The following is an 18,853-nucleotide window of genomic DNA, read 5'->3' on the forward strand; positions in this document are numbered from 1 at the left end:
GCCATGTATCGCAACTCGCTGTTCCACAACTCTTTTGCATGCCTTTTGTCAGGACTCAGCATTAACATTCTTTTAGAAGATAAACACTATTTGCAATAAAATATTTTAGATCCTTGGATACTAAAATATGTATTCCTTTTTAATCTTTACTGAAAATAGCATGAGATGAAATCCGTAAGAAGTGATGGGAAGTCTACAGGCTACTGTGAAGCAGCCTAACCCGACACACAGCTTACAGAAATTACACAAGTTTACTCATGTTCCAATATTAAACAAGCCTTATAGGCACAAGTACTGAAGGTCTATGTTTATGATACATGACATTCCAGAGTTAATAACTCTAGTATTGATTGCAGTAATGCTATAATTTTGTTCAGTGTAATTGCTGATAAAGCAAACTCACTACAGCAACCTCAGCTCACCCACTGAATTTGATCCCCGTGTGTTTGTACCCCCCTTCCACCCACACACTGAAAGACAACCACCCCCCACCACGTGAGCCATGCCCAAGTACAATACACAAAACATAACTGATACAAAAACTCACTTTCACTGGACAACATCTAAAATATGTAAATACCTGTTCCTGCAGGTCGTAGTCATAGCTATCATGCAGCAGAAGACTGAGGACATACCGAGTATAAATCATGGCATCAATGCCACACTTCTCTAGCTCTTGTCCCAGCCAGGTCTGCACTGGACCCAAAGCATGTAGCAGAGACATTTCAGAAACAGATACAGGGCCTGGATAAGAGCTTGAGGAGCTTTCAGATGGCAAACCATCCACAACAACTGTACAGATAGGGCGCATGAATCTAGGTGGTTGGCATCCTTATAACGTGAAGCATTTTCTGTAGTTGATATTCCGTCGGTATCTGGAGGTGATTTTCACTCCAGTAAATAGGAGAGAGGCTTGACTTCTAGGACAATCATTTATATTTCCTGGCAGTTAGCCGTCTAGAGACGAACATCACTCTTCAGGCATGACCAGTGAATAAACTAAATCCTAATAGCAAACACATATGTAGATGTGTTTTTCTACCTTAATTTCACATTGAGGCCAGATGCAAGTCCCCAGCAGGACCTATAAGGAGGAAAAAATGAGAAGTTGTGATATTATATATCCATACATGAATAATATTAAACAGTGAAAAATAAACAAAGTCAAAACTAGTCATTTAGATACTGCTGACTCCGCCTATACAGTACAGCTGTTCAGAGTCCTTTCCAAGAGTAACAGGCATTATTCCAAGTTAAAGGTGACTTCAGGAATGACACTTTCTAATGCAGAAAGACAGGCTCCTTTATCAAACACTTCACAATTAATGCACTGATTGAAATATATGTTTGGCCTAGCTCTACGAGCAAGTTGAGATTTTACTACTTTCACTATCAGCTGAAAAGAGACGCTTTGAACAAAGAAATTTACTTTAGTTCATATCAAGACTGTATATTTTGCATCACTAGAAAACAATATAATCCTGTTGTTTTGCTGTGATTTTCATTTATGAAACAAAAAAGGTTATAATGTTTATAAAACACTGAATTTATGAAATTCATCTGGCCAGGGGTTTCATCAGACCAACAGAACTGCTTCCCACACTCTATCACTAAATAGCTGCTATCATTGGGTTTAGGGTTTTTCTACTTTTTTAGTTTCAGTATTTGCCTTGCCTCAGGCCAACAAAGCATTTCATCATCCAAGATCTGTCCACATAAATATAAATTTCTGAAATAACTTCAAAAAAATTGAGCAGAATAATTTGTTCATGTAAGAATTAACATTTAACCTTCTCTACATAAATGAATTCCCCAGTCTTACCTTAGCAAGCTTACACTCTAACTCATATTCTAAAATGGAAAAAACAGCCTAAGAATGAGAACACCTGCAACCCCGAACCAAGCCTGGCCAAGCAAGGGGCAGAACACGCAAGCCCCACACATGCAGGCGTTCTCCCCCCTATCCCCAAGGAAGGGGGGTCCTTCAGGAAACAAACCCTGAAGGAAAGGAAAGGGAACAAGAAGCCTGAAGCATCTAAGCAGTACCTACTGCTTTGTTTCTACCCCCCCTGCAAGACACCGGGAGCAACTTGCTCAGAACGGCCATCGCCTAATGTAACTGAAGAACACAGCATGCACAGCATATCTTTGGTGGGCAAACAAAACTGAAGGGTGCCCTCGCAGCTGACACCTATGTCTACACAACAAAAGATCACAGTTTTTAGGAGTTATGTGTTTTTCTTTGCGTCACTGCCCCGGTACAGCTGCATATTCCAGAGCTTTACTGAATCAACTGCGACAGCATCAGGGAGAGAAAAAAAAAAGCATTATGATCGGTTGCTACAGAGCTGACAAAAGCCTGCCCTACAGTTAAAGCCACCTTATCACTCCGACGGCAATCTCTGTTTGAGTAAGAAGGTAACACAACAGCATTCAGGCTGTGTCAGTAGCATGTCTGTATTGGTCAGACTCTCACAGGCAAGCATAAATAACGGTACATCCACACATCTTGCAAAGGGCCAGTTTGCTGTTTTGCCATGTAATTATGCAGAAACTCTAACACAGCGACCAACATATTCCAAATCAAGAGCCACAAGCCCAAACTCTCAAGCAGTCCATATTCTCCTGAATGCTGAAGAGCAAAATTCCACTCAAACTTCTTTTTTTTTTTCTTTCCTTCTCCCACTGGCACAAGAAGAGATGGGGATTGCTTCATGTGATGAACACTCACTCATTCAACGCACCCCCCAAACACCACGTTTTAAAGATCTGGGAAAACTGCCCTCCTGAGTTGTCTTTTTTGGGGCAGGGAGCAGCACTAGCTGAACGTTCAGGAAATCAACGCTGTTTGGGCAGAGCTGATAGAAAGTTCCACTGGGGAACGCAATTATGACAAGAGGGAAACAAACAGGGAAAAAAAAAAGGGGGGGGGGCATAACGAAGAAACGTATTGCTTCTAATCCTGCAGCTCTCTCATCTACCCCTCATCTTTTCTTTTACAGAGTGTGCAGAGAACGGAGGGGGGACAGAAGACACAACTGAAGCAGTCTGTGGTTTGCAAAGATACCATCGAAACATGTCCAGGGGAGAGCGTGGGGAGGGCTTGCTTAAGGTGGTGACATTTTCCACTGAATGCTTTGACTATCTGACAAGACACAGCATAGCAAAGGGCTTCTGGAAAATGAGTCGTTTCAACCCAGAGACACACGGCTACATGTTTAGCATCTTGTAAGGACTCAGTTTATGCTTCAGCTTTTCCCTGAATAAGGTGAAAACACAGCCTCTCTTTCCTATCTTGACATGTATTTATATGAGGCATTTGAGAACTTCAGTTCTTTAGATGTAGGGTGACAAAACACTGCTTTGGCTGACCAGTTACAGTACGCCTGGCTTTCTTAGATGGGTGGGGAGAGGCAGCAAGAGAGACAGAGATCATCGCTGGAGTTAAGAAACAAGACGACAAAATTTCTATGATGCTCAAGTATTGTGGACAAGTTTTTTTGAATACCACATTTCGATTCCTCTTTTTAACATTATTTTATTATGTTTCAAAAAATATACATAATATAATAACTGGAAATTGGAAAAAATCTGAAATTTGAGAGTTCTCATTTTACAACTCTCTCGAGTACTCTGCTTTACAGAAAGTGCTAAGCATCTATTCCCGTTATGTTTCAGAACAAAATTCCATGCAAACTGGGAAATATTTTCCCAGCCCAGCACTAGACAGAGGTTTTTCAAATCAAATTAACACAAGTCACTCAAATAGCAAACATGTCTGCTAACAGATGTGAAGCTCAACTTTACAGATAACATTATCTGAGAAATAAGTTCGCATCCCTTTTTGATCTTTTTCACAGTCTTGTTAATACAGCCTCCATCCTCACAATGGTCACGGCTAACCTGAACACAGACACCACAATGAAGCTTTAGGAATTAGTGCAGAGCTTGTTACTTTAACTACCAAGTTGGAAAGAATTCTCCATTTCCAGCTGTAAAATATGATGGAGGGACATGCCTCGTAATGACAATTACTAAATAAAAATCTGCACATACATACCAATAGTTTGTGAAAACTATACTGATTACTTACAAATGCCAAAGTCAAAAATACAGGATGAAATTCTTTCAGAAGAATTTCTCCTTACTCCACTAACTAGTACATCTTCCTTTTAAGTAACCTTCAGTTTTTATAACACTAACCAGTGACCTTCACAAGGTAATCGACAGCCAACCTATGAAGTGTCCTGTGCAGGAAAGAGACTGCAATATTGTGTAAATAAACACTGACTTCACCACTCCGACTACTTTAGAACAGATTCTCTTCCTCAAAACTTGACTCAGTGTGATAACCACTAAACGTTCTTTGGACCCAAAACAGACAGCTGTAGACAATCACTTGGTTTTAGTTTGCTTACATGTACTTACAGCAAAGGCAACAGCTCTAAGTGTTCTGTAGTAAAAAAAAAGAACAGGAGGAGGACCAATGGTATGGAAATTGAAGCTGAACACTCCACACCAGTTCCTATGATGCTGTCTTTTATGGCAAATATTCTTTTATGAAGACAAAATAATCTTAGTCTTCCTTGTAAGCAAAATGGGATGTAGCTATTGCTGTGACAAATTCACAGAAATAATTCAGAGCATCTTGAGCCACGCAAACACCTTCGTGACAGTTGTGTCTACAGATACGAAGTTTTATACAGTAAAATTATACTAAGATTACTAAAGAGTACAGTAAAATAAAGATGTAATTAAATCACTCTTCATTTAAACTGACACAGGCCCACCCAGAAAGTGTTAGCATACCAACAGAAAGAGCAAACTCACAACAAAACCATGCCAGCTGAGACATTTCCACATCTTCACCAACTTTTTTCTCCATCATTCCCTTTTGTACAAAAAGAAGTTATTTTACAGAACTTAAGCGGGAAAGCAGGTTCTTTCCCCCCCCCAATTGTTTCTAATCTTGGTAAACAGTGAACAAAGCCAAACCACAAAACCCACTGAATTAATCTAAGGTTGCCTCATCTGTATTTTATCAGCACCAAGAGGCCCCTGAAAATTACACATTTATATGGCAAGGTTCTGAACAAACACCTTTAAATGAAAAAAGTAAATAGACTTCATGCTTTAACAAGCTTTCCTAAAGACATACCTAATATCAAGACTTAAAGGAGCAGAAAACATTGGAATTGGAAAAAAATATGCCTTATTACTGTCCTTTCAGTAAACTAAAGGACAAGACTGCTTCTTGTAGATCATAAAAATATAGCTTAAAAAGGAGGCAAACCGTTTGCAGACTTAAATTCACAATCCCAGGGTCTATACCCAACTGGAAAAAAAAAAAAAACAGGATCTACAATAGGACCTATTTCTTTGCGTAACCTGCAAATAAAGACCTTCAGGCAACAAATCTTTCTTACACACCGCTGTGCACCTACTACACAGAAGTCAGCCTCTTAGGTAAAGCTACAGACACCACCACCTTCTTTCCTTTCATTCCCAGGAGGGATAACCATCACACCTGGGCCTCCGGAGATGCATTCATGTTAACAGCTAGACCAAGCATTGTCACACAGTAGTTAAGTGCTGTTTTACGAAAAATTTCCTTTAATATTCTGTGAAATATGCTAGTACATTATGTAGTTTACAATTAAAAGCTGTCATGTATTAGATATTTTTTTTGCTACCATCTCTTAACAATGTATGACAATTTTTCAATGCATAAAGCAATTACAGAATTCTTAGTTTTTTAAATGTGAATATGAAAGTCCACACTTTTAAACTTTAAAATAAATTTCACAAGTAGTATTTTTTTCGCAGAACAGTTTTATTAAAAGCCAACAAACAATCCTTCCTCTCCCTGACATGTAGATAAATCTGCAAATCCTAACTAGTATAAATCAGAAGTGAAAATTTTACCATGTGCAGTCAATAACATTAAAAGTTATGAATTCACTTTAGTAACTTTCAGTCCCCTCTAGAAGACTGATAATCAAAAGTACTGTCACATCATATGATGGTAACAGAAGTCCACATTTTTTCTGATGTATTATGGAGGAATCATCAATTTTACCATCATTTGTTTTGTTTCTTTTAGTAAAAAATCTCAACAAATCCTTAATATGCAAACCAAACAGTCACACACAGGGGAAAGCACTGTCAAAGCCCAGAAACAAAGCCTATTTAAAAATCCAGTGAACAATGGAATCTGTGTCCTTAATAAATTTCACATGGCATTTAAAAGACATGTGAATCCAGAAGAAGTTGTTATTTTTTAATCACATGCTTTGACAATCTAAGAAATTTGGCTGTGTTGTCTTCAGAGCAAGGACAGCCTTTTTATGTGTTGGCGATGGTTGATGTTATTGTACAACAAATAGCAGAGCAGGGACTCGATTCATGACTAAGGCTCTGAAACACTACCGTAAACCGAAAAAATTGATAATGCTTGTGCTATAAACTAACCTCTCCCTCCATCCCATTTCAGACAATTTCTGCCACGAAGCTTCAGAAGCTTTGTGTCACAACAAACACCAATTAAAATGCCCAAATGGAATCAAAGCAAGAAGTGCTAAAGTAGTCAGAAACATACACACAGCTCTGTGAATTAACTTTTAGATACACATTGAATTCCTTTTTTTTTTTTTTAAAGAAGTATTACTGAGAAGTGCAAGAGTAGTATAGTTATGTTTTGACAATGGATATAGGTTCTAGAGTACCTCGGTCATGTCAGAGAAGCACACACAGGACAGAAACCAGTTTGTGGCTGTCACTGCAGGATTTTTTTTCCTTGAAAAATCTGCTTGCCTATTTTCATAACGCTTATCCAAATGAAAATCTGAAGCTGATAATCCTGTGTAAATGCTTAATGGAATTACTGAAAGAATTCATGAGTTACCATATAAGCCTCATTTCCTTAGCTTCTTAGCAAAGAGAAAGAACGCAGATATAACCAAGATGACATAAAGGAAGGCATGAGCACAGTTCTGTAGGATTTTGCTCTGGGACTTGTGTTGCTTAATAAATTTATAAATGACCTGAAAGATGGGCTAAGTGACACAGTGAAGAATTTAGCAAGTTACAGCAAGCTAGCAGAGACTGTGAGCACAGAGCAACTGAAAAACTGCAGAAGGACCTTATGAAACTGAGCAACTCTGCAATAAAAATCAAACAAAATTCAGTGCAGATAAACTTGAAGGAAGACAAGGCAGGAACAAAACCCTCGTGCTACTACTACTAAGCTCCTTATACAAAACAGTGAGCTCTGAGCTCACTGCTCGCCGCAGAAACAAGCTCCTAACTAGTATGTTGGAACTTTCATGAAACCATAAACTAGGAGCCAGCAGCAGTCAAAAGACCAAACCACATTACAAAACCAAAGCCATCTATGTCACCACATTCACATTTTGCCCACACGCTGTACACTGCTGCAATGGATAGACCTTCAAATGATCCTGACCCATGCTTAACATACACATACATGAACGGTATGCAGCATGGGGTGGAAATTGCACTGGCTTGGGCTGGGCTAGAATTAATTTTCTTCACGGCAGCTCGTATCCTGCTATGTTTTGGCTTTGCGACCAACCCAGCCTCGGTAACAGCGGGATGCTGCAGCTATTGAGAGCGGTGCTCACACCGTGTCAAGGCCTTCTCCGGCTCTCAGGCTGCCCGACCAGCAAGGAGGCTGGGCTGGGAGGGGGCAGACCCAGGGCAGTCAACCCCGGTGGCCAAAGGGATGTCCCATGCTGTGAAGCATCACGCTCAGCTGTAAAAGCTCGGGGAAAACGTGGTGACAGGGGGATGACACACAGACATTGGGAGTTAGGGCATCTGTGCTCCCACGTACCCGTTACCCACGAGGGAGCCCTGCTTTCCTGGCAATGGCAAAACATCTGCCTTCGGGGGGAAGCTGCGAGTTCATTCTTTCTTTTGCTTTACCCATTGAATTGTCTTATCTCAGCCCACAAGTTCTCTCCCTTTTACCCTTCTGATCCTCTTCCCCATCCTGCTGGGGGAAAGTGAGCAGGCAGCTGTGCGGTGTCAGCTAACCCACAGCAGCCCACAGAGCCTTGGTCCTGCGGTATCAGAACAGATGTGCCCTCCCCAGAATGACTGCAAGAACTATGTATAAAACTTCACACAAGAGCTATGAGGAATTCCTTGTCAGAAGATTTGAGGACACAAAACATGCATATTTAGATCGGCTCCAAACAGCATTGAGGAGAGGTCCCTTGAAAGTTTCCAACTACACAAACCACATCGGGCTCGGGAAATCCCTTAGACTGAGAACAGCAAGGGGCAGAGGCACTATTTGGGAGTGGTATCCCACACATTCCCCATTTTTTTTTCTTCTGTTACAGCTCACTTACAGATGCTGCTGCAGACAAGTACCGGATTTGACAAAGCCTTTGTCTGCACCAGTACAGTTGTTCTCATAAAACATTCATGTTCACCAAGAACACCACTCCAAAGAAAAGTAGCTGGAGGAGTTCAATTAGCTGATCCACTCGCAGAGCTGCACATTAACATACATGAACTTTGTGACAAGATGTCAGAACATCAATCCTGCCGGAGAGCAGAGCACTAACTGAGCTGGGGGGAACAGTCACGGAGGCCTGCCGAGTACGCTGCTGAAGCGCCTGCACAAGGTCCAGCTGCACAGCCGAGATGCCAATATTCTTGGTAAGCTGGATGTTATCCACTTCCTCAAAAAGTGTGATATAAACTGGGAGATGTACAATTTGTTAGTTTAAAAAAAGGCGAGATAGAGGAAAAAGCATGACTGAGCAGCAAAACCTATGGATGCTGTGAACAGTCACGGCACACGACGTCCGTCGCATATCAGAACCTCATTGCTTTACAGAATTACAAGATCTGGAAGTGGCTTCACAAGCAGACTCTTTTGAAAGGGTTCCTCTTAGTACAGCACACTTCTAAGAAGTGCCTTTACATGGTGAATACATAGGAAGTGGCTCTCCACTAACAGGACGTATGGATGTAACTCATAAGCCCTATCAGTCGGCAAGTTTTGCAGAACTTCTTTCAACAGTGTCTTAATGCGTTAGTGAGCAAATTTTGTCTTCAAGACAGGAGTGCTGTTGTCTCAGAGCATTGCCCAGGAAACTTTCAGGAGATCAAGGCTCAATATCAAAGATATATTAAAAAAAAAAATCCAAAAGCAGCAACCTCATTTTACAGCATGTAACCAGTACATCCTTTTCCATTAACTTCAGGGAGTCCGGAGCAGTTCTGATAAAACTCACGCAGCTGATAAATAAAGCAATTTCTGGTGCCACACATCTGTTGTGTGGCCATACCAGACAAGTTTAAGGGCAGCATATTTGTAAACTGCTCCCCCCGCTTCTGCCAAAACCACATCTCCAAAAATTTCAGTATTCATTATAAACAGGACTTTCTACTGTTAAAAACACCTTCATATATTTGTCAGCTTTAATAAACCAAAAGATGTTTATAGATGTATGAAGCTACAGGAGTGAAATACTGCCTCACTGGCTAGCCATCATTAACATTGGCAACATTTACATCATTTCAGTAAGAATTTGTCCAAACGAGGTTAGCCATCTATCAATACAATCCTAATGGTTCTCTTCACAAAAAATATAGATATGCTGCCATGAGAAAGCCTTTTTTCCCAGTTTAGTTTGTTGCTGTCCAAAACTGAATTTTGAACTAAAGTTAAAGCTTTTGAACTAAATTTAGAACTGGTGCTTGAACTAAATTTTACTTGTTTAAACAAGACTACAGTCTTCTTAAAATCCTATCTGAAAAAAGCAACATGTACACATATCACCTAACTTAGAAATAAGATTTTTTTTTAATAAGCTTAAAAATATAATTTGGAATCTACAGACAAGGAATTTTAATATTTTCTACATTAAAAGTGAACTTAAGAAACTACAGGTAACTGACAAAATTTGAAGCAATTACTGTTACTGCTGGCACAAGTACCAGTTTGTAAAAAACAACAACAAAAAAAAACATCTAGAAGCGAGGGCTTTTATCCTAGCAGTAACGCACTTTCAAGAGAAGAACACCACCAGCAGCAGCACCTTCATGGGGAAACCTGCCGACACAAAGGGTAACGTAAACCACACCTCAGCTGCACACTGCTACCACAGGAGGATGTCCCAGCATTTACCTGGAAGGAATGGTAGGAGACTCTCAGCAGTCTGGCCTTGTACAAAACCTACCCACTGCGTGGCTGCACGGATGAGTGGGAGCGGTTTGTCGTACACCGAAGAAAAATCATTTTTGGTGGGTGGGTCTTCAGAAAGCACAAGTAAGCGGTCAACTTTTGTTGCCACAAAATTTCTCCATCAGGTGTAAGAGAGGAAGTGGCACTGCCGCCTTCATGCAATTCAGCAGACTCAGCCTTAAAAAAAGCAGAATCCCACTGCAGCGGCAGCCTGGAGATGTCACAGTACTGGCTGCTGCAGGTTTTGGTAACAGAGAGGTTAACAGCACACTGCAGCTAGCCTGCAATATTGCGGATCACCAAGGTGTGGAGAATGCAAGAGGAACACGGGGTGCTGGTTCAGAGGAAGGCACACACGCACCTCCAAAGTGCCACGCCAACACCAGCTTTCCGACAGTTCTGCTTTGTTTCTTTTTACCAGTGAAGGTATCAGTATGATTTAAGCGTTTCAATTTCAAACTGCAGGTCTCAGCAGCACACCTCACGTCTGTTACACCCAGGGAACGCTTGGATGGACGGCTACAGGGCCGGAGAGGAGTCCCTGTCTAGCTGTAACTTCAAGGAGGAGACAGTCTTTTTTGTTCAAACCCATGAGAATTTTTTACAAGGACATATTTATCAAAAGCTCTATCTTTTCCTATGTGCATGTACAAAAGCAGCAGACTGCACATTACTGATTACCATCATCACTCTTTGATAATTCTCTCAGGTTTAAGAAGAGAAACGGAGTTAATAAAAAACAAATCCAAATATATAACTAACATCACAAAGGAGGCACGTTTTAAACCCACCGAGACATTTATCTTCAGGACTTTCGGCACGTAAAACCTGTAAGCTTCCTACCACTCGCATCTCAATAGACCTACTGATTTTTCTGCCACCTAGAACGTAGGGGGGGCTTTCCACTGAGAAGGATGCAGCCACATCACGGAAAGATCAGACACACGCTCTCTACTGTTTTGACCCCTCTGCCTCCTGCCTTCTCGATGCCTTGCCCAACCTCTGGAGCAGCTCAAGCAAGCAGCTCTCAGCTGGAGCCTGAACTCCCATCCCCAGGAAGGCGGTAATGGCCTGGAGGCCAAAGTCCTGCAGGTGTCCATCGCAGCAGACCTGCCTCCAGCTTCAGAGCCTCTCCAAGGATGGACACAGCCACCCGTGTGCCCTGCCAAGCTGACAGGCACAGACACTCATGGGGCACCACCCCCCAGCGGCAGTGGGGCCACCCCGATAAAGCATCGGGTGCTCTTCACTGCCCAGTGGCCACTCTTTTCACGCAACCGTATAGCATTTAATTCAGTTAAAATGAAATTTAGTCTTAGGCATACTTTGCATCTTTCAGCTGGGGAGGGAAAAGGAGAATGAATTATGAATTCCAGACATGCAATAGCTACTGTCCATTTAAAGGCAGAGGTATTTCTCCAGCTATTTATACCTTCAGAGTCAATAATCCAGCCGTACCCAGTAATGACCACGCTATACGTTTTACTTTATTTCATTAACTTGTACGTGGTTCTTCTCTGAATGCTTACTATTGAAATCTTCTATATTTGGTTGAGGTTTTCTGTACTTGGTCTGTGATTCAAAGCGTTCATTACTGTCTTTTTGAAAAGCTTAAAAACAGCCCCATGAAGGGTTTAAAAAACAAATATACTTGCCTGACTATACAGTATTTTCAGTATCTCTTTCCATTAAAAAAATGGTATCATAAATTCAGATGGGAGCTACATATAGAGAAGGTTTTCATTAATAATTGTGCAAAAATGTAGAATATCTCAGGCACGAGAAGCTCGATGCTAATGAAGAGCTCTTAAAAGTTGAATTTCCAAGCTCTATGAATTAACCAGCAGAGAAGATATTGACTTTGCAGTGAAGAAAATATGGCAGAGCTACAAAGGAAATTGTTGCACTGGCTTTTCCCCTGCACCCTTATCACCTCTAATTTTTAATCCCAAGTATTAGTAAATAAAATTCCATATATTTATCAAATGGAGTACAGAAGCAGGAGACTTGGCAATTTTGAACAGAGTAACAATTAAGGAAAGAATTAATATATATTTTGGCATTCAACTGCATTTTAATATGCATTTTGTTCAGTTTATATTGTCACACCCTTGGGAAAAAAATTTTCTTCCTCTTCTTCCTTAAAAATGGTGCTGCCATTTGTTGCCATGTTCTATCTCACTTATATGACTAAATACATTCCTTAAAAATACTACTGATTATTCAAAAAAAAAGTTTACAAACTAAGCAGGTAGGACACGTTAATATTGCTTTTAAAACAAAACTTAGTGTTTGCTACTTCAAAGGACAGCTGGAAAATGTATTTTTACTGAAACACAGAATATTTAACCATCACCGCAGAAAAACTCTTACAAAAACACCGGCTCAGCATTATATTACTTCTCTTCAAGGAAGTTACTGTGCTGTTAACCAAGGTATTTCTTTCACAACTCAAGTTCAAAGTTACTAAAAACTGGAACTCTGAGGTTTTTCTCAAGCCGATAAGATATCCTGTTCTGAGTAGCTGGCAAAAAATAACATCTACATAAATGTGAAAATTAAACTAACAGCTGGAGCTACAGAATCATTTTACAACTCGTGTCACCCCACACAACTCAACGTGACCTCCAGCAAAGCAGTTCCAAAGACTTCAATAGGAGACTTAAGGCAAGAAGCCCCCTGGGTCGTTCCGTGCCCCTGCCGCGCACAGCAGCCATACAAGCAGCAGAGCGAACTTCTACCCCAGAAGACAGAACCAGAATGAACGTCACCCAACAGCAACCTTTAGCTAACTAGTAACAATCATTAGCTCAAAACCTTCAGCCAGCTGAATTAAAACACCATGAAAAAGCAGAAGCTATTCCTTCAATTTCCTAAGGAAGGTCACCACTCAGACAAACCACTGGACGCCAGCTCTGTTTCTTTCAGGACACTCCAGCACCCCAAATTCCCTGTCCTGTTTTAAGGTTGCACTCCCACTCAGCCACAGAGTCTTCAAATTTGTTTCAAGTTTGTAATAACAGATTACGGTGTCACAAGGATTTAGTGAGAATTAATTACTCATTCAGTGGCAGCAATATGCATTCCTGATTTCTTCATTAGCGATGCTTCGAGCAGCCTTTTTCCTTTAGGCTAAAAAAACATTTTATTTTGGTCATTTAGGATGTGTCATATATGCTTTTTAAGAAAAAAATGTCTTTAATCACTCTGTGTATGTTTGAGCGTGTTTTGCCACTTTACTGTTAAAGATTATCTCAATCCAAATCTTGACTAAGCTAACATTACCTGGGATAACCTTGCAGAGAGTATCTTGCAACTCAGCCCCGCTGTTCTGATGGTAAAACTACACAATCTTATGAAAACGGCTTTATTTTCTCTGGCCTTCAGCTAGCCCCTAATCTCTTACTCTCTTATCTCTGCACTTTCTTTAACGGGACGCACGGCCCCTCCTGCAGCACGACTACACAACTTTTCTACAACCCGACTTGCTCATCGAACTGAGTCTCCAAAACAGCAGCGAAAACCCAACCCACACCCAATTTAGTAACATATGAATGGCTTAACAGCTCCTCCTTTCCATCCAGCATCTCAAACACAGGCACGTTAAGATGAAACAATGTGCTTCGATTCACTCCGTGACACAGCTGATAGGAAAATGCCGGTCTCGTCCAGCCCAGCCCAGTGCTCCATTGAGCACGCCTTGTTCCCTTGGTACTTTTACATCAATTTAATAATGACATGGGGAAGATTTTTTTTTTTTTAAGTTACAGAAAGTACAAAAAACAATATTCAGATCTTATCCCTATTACAATTTAATTTCTAAATGTTTTTTTCTTTTGGCACAGAGAGTAAGTTTTCACCTGCAATCTTTTCTCGAATAAGACCTACAAAGTTAGAGCCGTGAGTAAAGCTCACGTTGACTGTATGTTTGAAACTTCCTCCTCAAGACACTAAATCACTAAAATGAGAAATTTAAACATTCCCAAATTACATTAAAAATGAACATTTTTATAGCAAGCCTGCATACAGACTATGCATAAACTCAGCAGGATATAATTAAATCTACTGTATATAATATCATAACAGTAAAATGAATTTAAATTAATTTACACTCAACAAAAAAAAGTTAAAAATGAAATTAAATCTATAATTGAGTGTCCACACTGCTTCCTTGGAAATCAAACTCTTGGAAGGACAGGAGCCCAAGTGGACGTACAGATACTAGGTTATAAACAGAATCTAGATAACCAAGGAACAGTTTTATGGGGGTAAATCCAGATACTTGCATGTGAAATTAGAAAGGAAATAGCACATTAAAAATCCAAAATTCTCAGTAGCTTCCAATATAGCTAGAGAAAGAACTTTTAGTAAGAAGCTTGTGAAAGGAGAATCTTTTTACTGAATGTTCAAAAAAGAACAACAAAAAAACTGTCATGGCCAATAAAATGCACATTGGATCCCTCAACAACCATCATAAATGCACCCAAACAGCTGCTGGGAAAGTACAAGATCCCTTACAGTAAAAATGTTGTAACTGGCTGGTATAGATCTCTTTCTACTAAAGCATTCGAGAAGTCCTGCAGTTAGCTGATATTTCTGCCTAGAAAAATCTGGTAAATGGTTTCCAAATTAAAAAGAAAACATGCTTTTCCCTCATAACAGCCAATTTTCGTTTTATCTATCTACTCAAATGCAACCAAGCATTCAAATATTCATTTGAACATTTTTATTTTGCATCATGAAATTAACTTTACTGAGAAAATTTCTTGGGGGAAAAAAAAAAAAACAGAACAAAGCAAACAGAAGACAACTCATTTCAATAATTATGTTTCCAAATGACCTACGCAGCCTGTCATTGGTCTTGGACTGAAGCGAAGGATTCCAACCTCTGTCCCCCAGTACAGAAGAAAGTACCCCAAGAAACAGGGCACGTTAAAGAGCTTCCAGAAGATCACCTGCATTCCAGGCTCCACGAGCAGCACAGATAACTAGAATAGTCCCTGCTACTTCTCTTAGCCTACAGGAATCCCAAGTCTTGCTGCCCTCATCACATTCTGCTTTACCAGACGTTATTACTCATCATCTTACGGTAGGAAGTTATTACCTGCAGTTATTAGCCATTAGCTGTCATTACCATTAGACAATTTTAGGGGCTCCACATAATCATTCCATCGGACACGTATGAAACTTATGCTATCAATGCATGTCTTAAGGAAGAAAAAAGGGTAGCAGGAAATAAGGGTCCTTCTCTCTCACAATCCACAGAAACCCCTGGATTTAAATATATCTATACATATATTCTTTGAATATATTAACATTTAGATGGATTTTAAGGAAATATTTAGCACATACCACTTTCAACATCCACCACTATGCATTTTGCATACTTCTTTAAGCAGAGTCTAAACCAACAGATGATTTTGCTGGGAATTAGCTAAACAGATAGAAAAAGTCTATTCTGACTCTACAGCACTAAACCTAACAACTAGGAAAATTCCACAGAAAATTCACCCGTGCTAATCATAAAACCAACCTATTGGCTTCCTTCGTTGCTCCTATTCACCTAGGAACAAGATGCTCAAGAAGGACAAACAATGGAGTTGACGCTAAGTTATGAGCAGTATCTAGATCTTCCTCTGTCCCTGTTCCTGCCAGAACGCCCAGCAAGCTAGCAAAGGAAAATGCTGACATCATTTTACCCCTATGGAATTTCTCTTACTTGGAAGAATAATGAATAGCAACAAGAAGAAAAGCAATGGGGAGTGCAGACTGTGAAATCAGCAAATTAAGGTAACAGATGTTCACGGCCTCCTATTTTTCCTCTTGGGTCACATATAAATCTGTTTGCCCCTTCCCCTCCTTCTGATTCACCTGCTGATAAGCAGAAGGGCTGTGGGGTCAGGTACCTAACGCAAACATACAGAATCTGTGGTCCGAAATGATCACTGCCGCCAACGGAGCACAAAACAAGTGATTCGAGGTAAAGTTCCAGGAGCGTGTTGGAATACCTGCTAGGCAGAACATGGCGGGGATGTAAACTGCTGATGCTTTCAATGGAGCGTACAAACTGGGATGTCCCCTAAAATCCTTAGCCTTTGAACATGACGAGCATTACAGACAGACAACGCGCTACTCATCCTATCTGTTACATACGTGCCCTCTTACATCTTGGTGTTGGGGACTGAGGGTTCTGATACGCACACAGTGTGCTGTATTGATTGGAAGGGAGGGGTTGTACGCTACCATTTTAGCATATCCATACTGACAAGAAACAGCAGATGGAGGATTAGTACAAAATAAAATCTGTAGAGTTACATGTCAAGTAACAATCAAGTTACATGTCATTTACTTTTATAGGGAATATTTTTGTCCTAAACAATAAATTTTTCAAGAAGGCTGTTTCAGACCGCCACGGATTGCGAGCAGCCTGCAATACTTGGGTTTTAAGCACTGCAGTGGAGTAGTTTGTTTTACACAATTATCTACTGAATCATCGCGAGCTCACTTTTGACAGCCAAGACACCAAATTTGATCTGCAATTTCCACTTCATCACAGGGACTGAGAAGTAATAGACGGTGTGCGACGGAAGGGCAGAAAGCAAAACGTTTAAAAGGTTTACAGGGGGGGAAATCAACTGCCTGTAACATGCTGTCCTCACGTCCTGGACCTCCAAGCTACACCCGAAATTACACCCGGACAGAAAACACTGGAAGCACAGCAATGTCTTCTCCTAAAAGGACAAGCAACCCGTACCACTGTCACCCTTCAGCTGAGCACCGGGTACTGCAGCGAGCAATTAACACAAAGGCAGAGCGGCGGCGGGCTCCCACTTCTCCCAAACTTTCCGAGGACGGCCGGGCGTCCACCACCCGTATAATGGCCATCCCTGGGAGCAGGAGGCGGCCGGGGGGGTGCGGCCAGGGGTCTCCGGGCCGTGGCAGCCCTGCGAGGAGCTGTAACCTTCGCCAAACCTTGGCCCCCCCCGCCCCGCCCGCTGCCGCTCAGCGGCTGCGGCCCCACCGGGCCCGCCCCGGCTGCGCAGCTCGGCGCGGCCATAGGATGCGGCTGCCATCAGTCGCCCGTCAGCACGGCTCCTCCTCCTCCTCCTCCTCCTCCGGAGGCAGCCCGAGCCTTTCTGGCCGCCTTTTGCCTTCCGTAGGCCCCTAAAGGACAATGCTGGGGGGAGGAAAAAAGGACCGGGAGGGGAGGCGGGGGGGGCGCTGACCCGGCGGGGAGGCAACCGGGGAGCGGCCCCCGGGCAGGGCACGGCCGCGGGGCTCCCCCCCCCCAAACCCTGCCACCCCCCTGTCCTCCGAGCGGGCTCCGGAGCCGCCTTCCTCTGCCTCTCCTCATCCCTCACCCTCCTCATCCTCCTCCTCCTCCCGCTCCCGGCCCACGCTCACCTGCCGCCGGCTGCCCCCAGGGCTCCGCTCGCACCGGGGCGCCCCCGGCCCCGCCTCGCCGCCGGCCTCCAGCCCCCGGCCCCCCTTTTTGCTCCCCTTTCCCCCTCCTTTTCCCCCCCGTTCCCCTCCCCGGCCCCACAGCTCCTCCTCCTCCTCCCCCCCCAACCCCACACCGGGGCCGGGCCCCGGCGCTCCCCTCCTGCTCTCCTCAGCGGGTCGTTACCTGCCGTGGCGGCGCAGAGCGGGGCCCCGGGGCCTGTGGCAGGCGGAGAAGAAGAAGAAGGAGGAGGTGGAGGAGGAGGAGGAGGCGGCGGCGGGCTCCGTCCCGCTGCTGCCGTCCCCGAGCGAGGCGGGCGGGCCGGGGCCGGGCCCTGCCCCGTGAGGCGGTACGGGGGGGGGGGGGGGGGGGGGGGGGCGGCCGCTCCGTCACTAGGCAACAAGCCGCAGCGCCCCGGCGGACCGCGCCGCGGGCTCCTCCCTGTATCCTTCCGCCCGCGGGGCGGCGCGGATCCCGCCGCCGACGGGCGGCTGTAGGGGGTGGGATGGAGGGGAAGGGGGTGGCGGGAGCGCTGTGTGGGGACGCTGAGGGGTGGGGAGGGAATCGGGGGATTGCGATAGTTTGTCGTGACAGGGCTCGCTGGGAGGGGTTGGCGGGTGAGGGTGGTGCTGAAGGGAAGCCCGCCCGGGGAGGGAGGGTGCCGCTGGAGGCTGGGTTTCGTTAGGGAGCCGTGAAACTTCGGTTCCCTGCCATAAAATGCCGCCCGGATCGGGGCTGTAGGCGCCGCCGGGGAGTGAGGGGGTTTTTAGTATAGTACGTCGTTAGAAATGGGCCACCGCAGGACCGAAAATATGACAAAAGGCGCACCCAAGTGCTAGTTAGGCGGGTTAATTGGGAAAATAATAACGCCCTTTTTGGGTGCGCATTAGGTCTGTGCGTTTCTCGGGTGTATGAGCACGTCCAGGTCAGAGGAAAGTCAATATTACGTAAGATGTCAAAGTAAGGCCTCTGTCCGTGCATAATCCGGAGGCTTGCTTTCCTTTTATTCACAGCTGAACGTGTGGTTCTCAGAGATCCGCAGCGAGGTATGTCATTGAAATTGGCCAACACTGCGCCTCTTGTGCGAACAAAATCTTCCCTCAGCCACTGGAACCAAGCTCACCTTTGAAAGATTGATGCCCGCGCCCCGGATGCAGGCCTTTCGACGAGTTAAGCCTGTACATAAA

General features: G+C 43.3%; 1 protein-coding gene across 3 annotated transcripts in view; it reads right to left on the bottom strand.

The window, feature by feature from the left end:
- The window catches only part of KIAA0232 (KIAA0232 ortholog), a 67,573-nt gene extending 49,583 nt beyond the window's left edge, over nt 1–17,990 (bottom strand). Inside the window, exons 1-2 of one of the 3 annotated variants that reach the window (XM_066995624.1) lie at nt 17,853–17,990; nt 581–1,084 (exon numbers count right to left, since the gene is read on the bottom strand). In XM_066995624.1, the coding sequence (XP_066851725.1) occupies nt 581–811 (231 nt within the window). In that variant the 5' untranslated portion in view covers nt 812–1,084; nt 17,853–17,990. Of the gene's footprint in view, nt 1–580; nt 1,085–17,629; nt 17,650–17,852 lie in introns of those variants that run through there. The other 2 variants (XM_066995625.1, XM_048047629.2) reach the window with 2 other exon arrangements.
- Between the last annotated feature and the right edge of the window lie 863 nt (nt 17,991–18,853).

The sequence above is a fragment of the Anser cygnoides genome, chromosome 4 (genome assembly GCF_040182565.1).
Source record: "Anser cygnoides isolate HZ-2024a breed goose chromosome 4, Taihu_goose_T2T_genome, whole genome shotgun sequence".
In the NCBI taxonomy this organism is placed as follows: domain Eukaryota; kingdom Metazoa; phylum Chordata; class Aves; order Anseriformes; family Anatidae; genus Anser; species Anser cygnoides.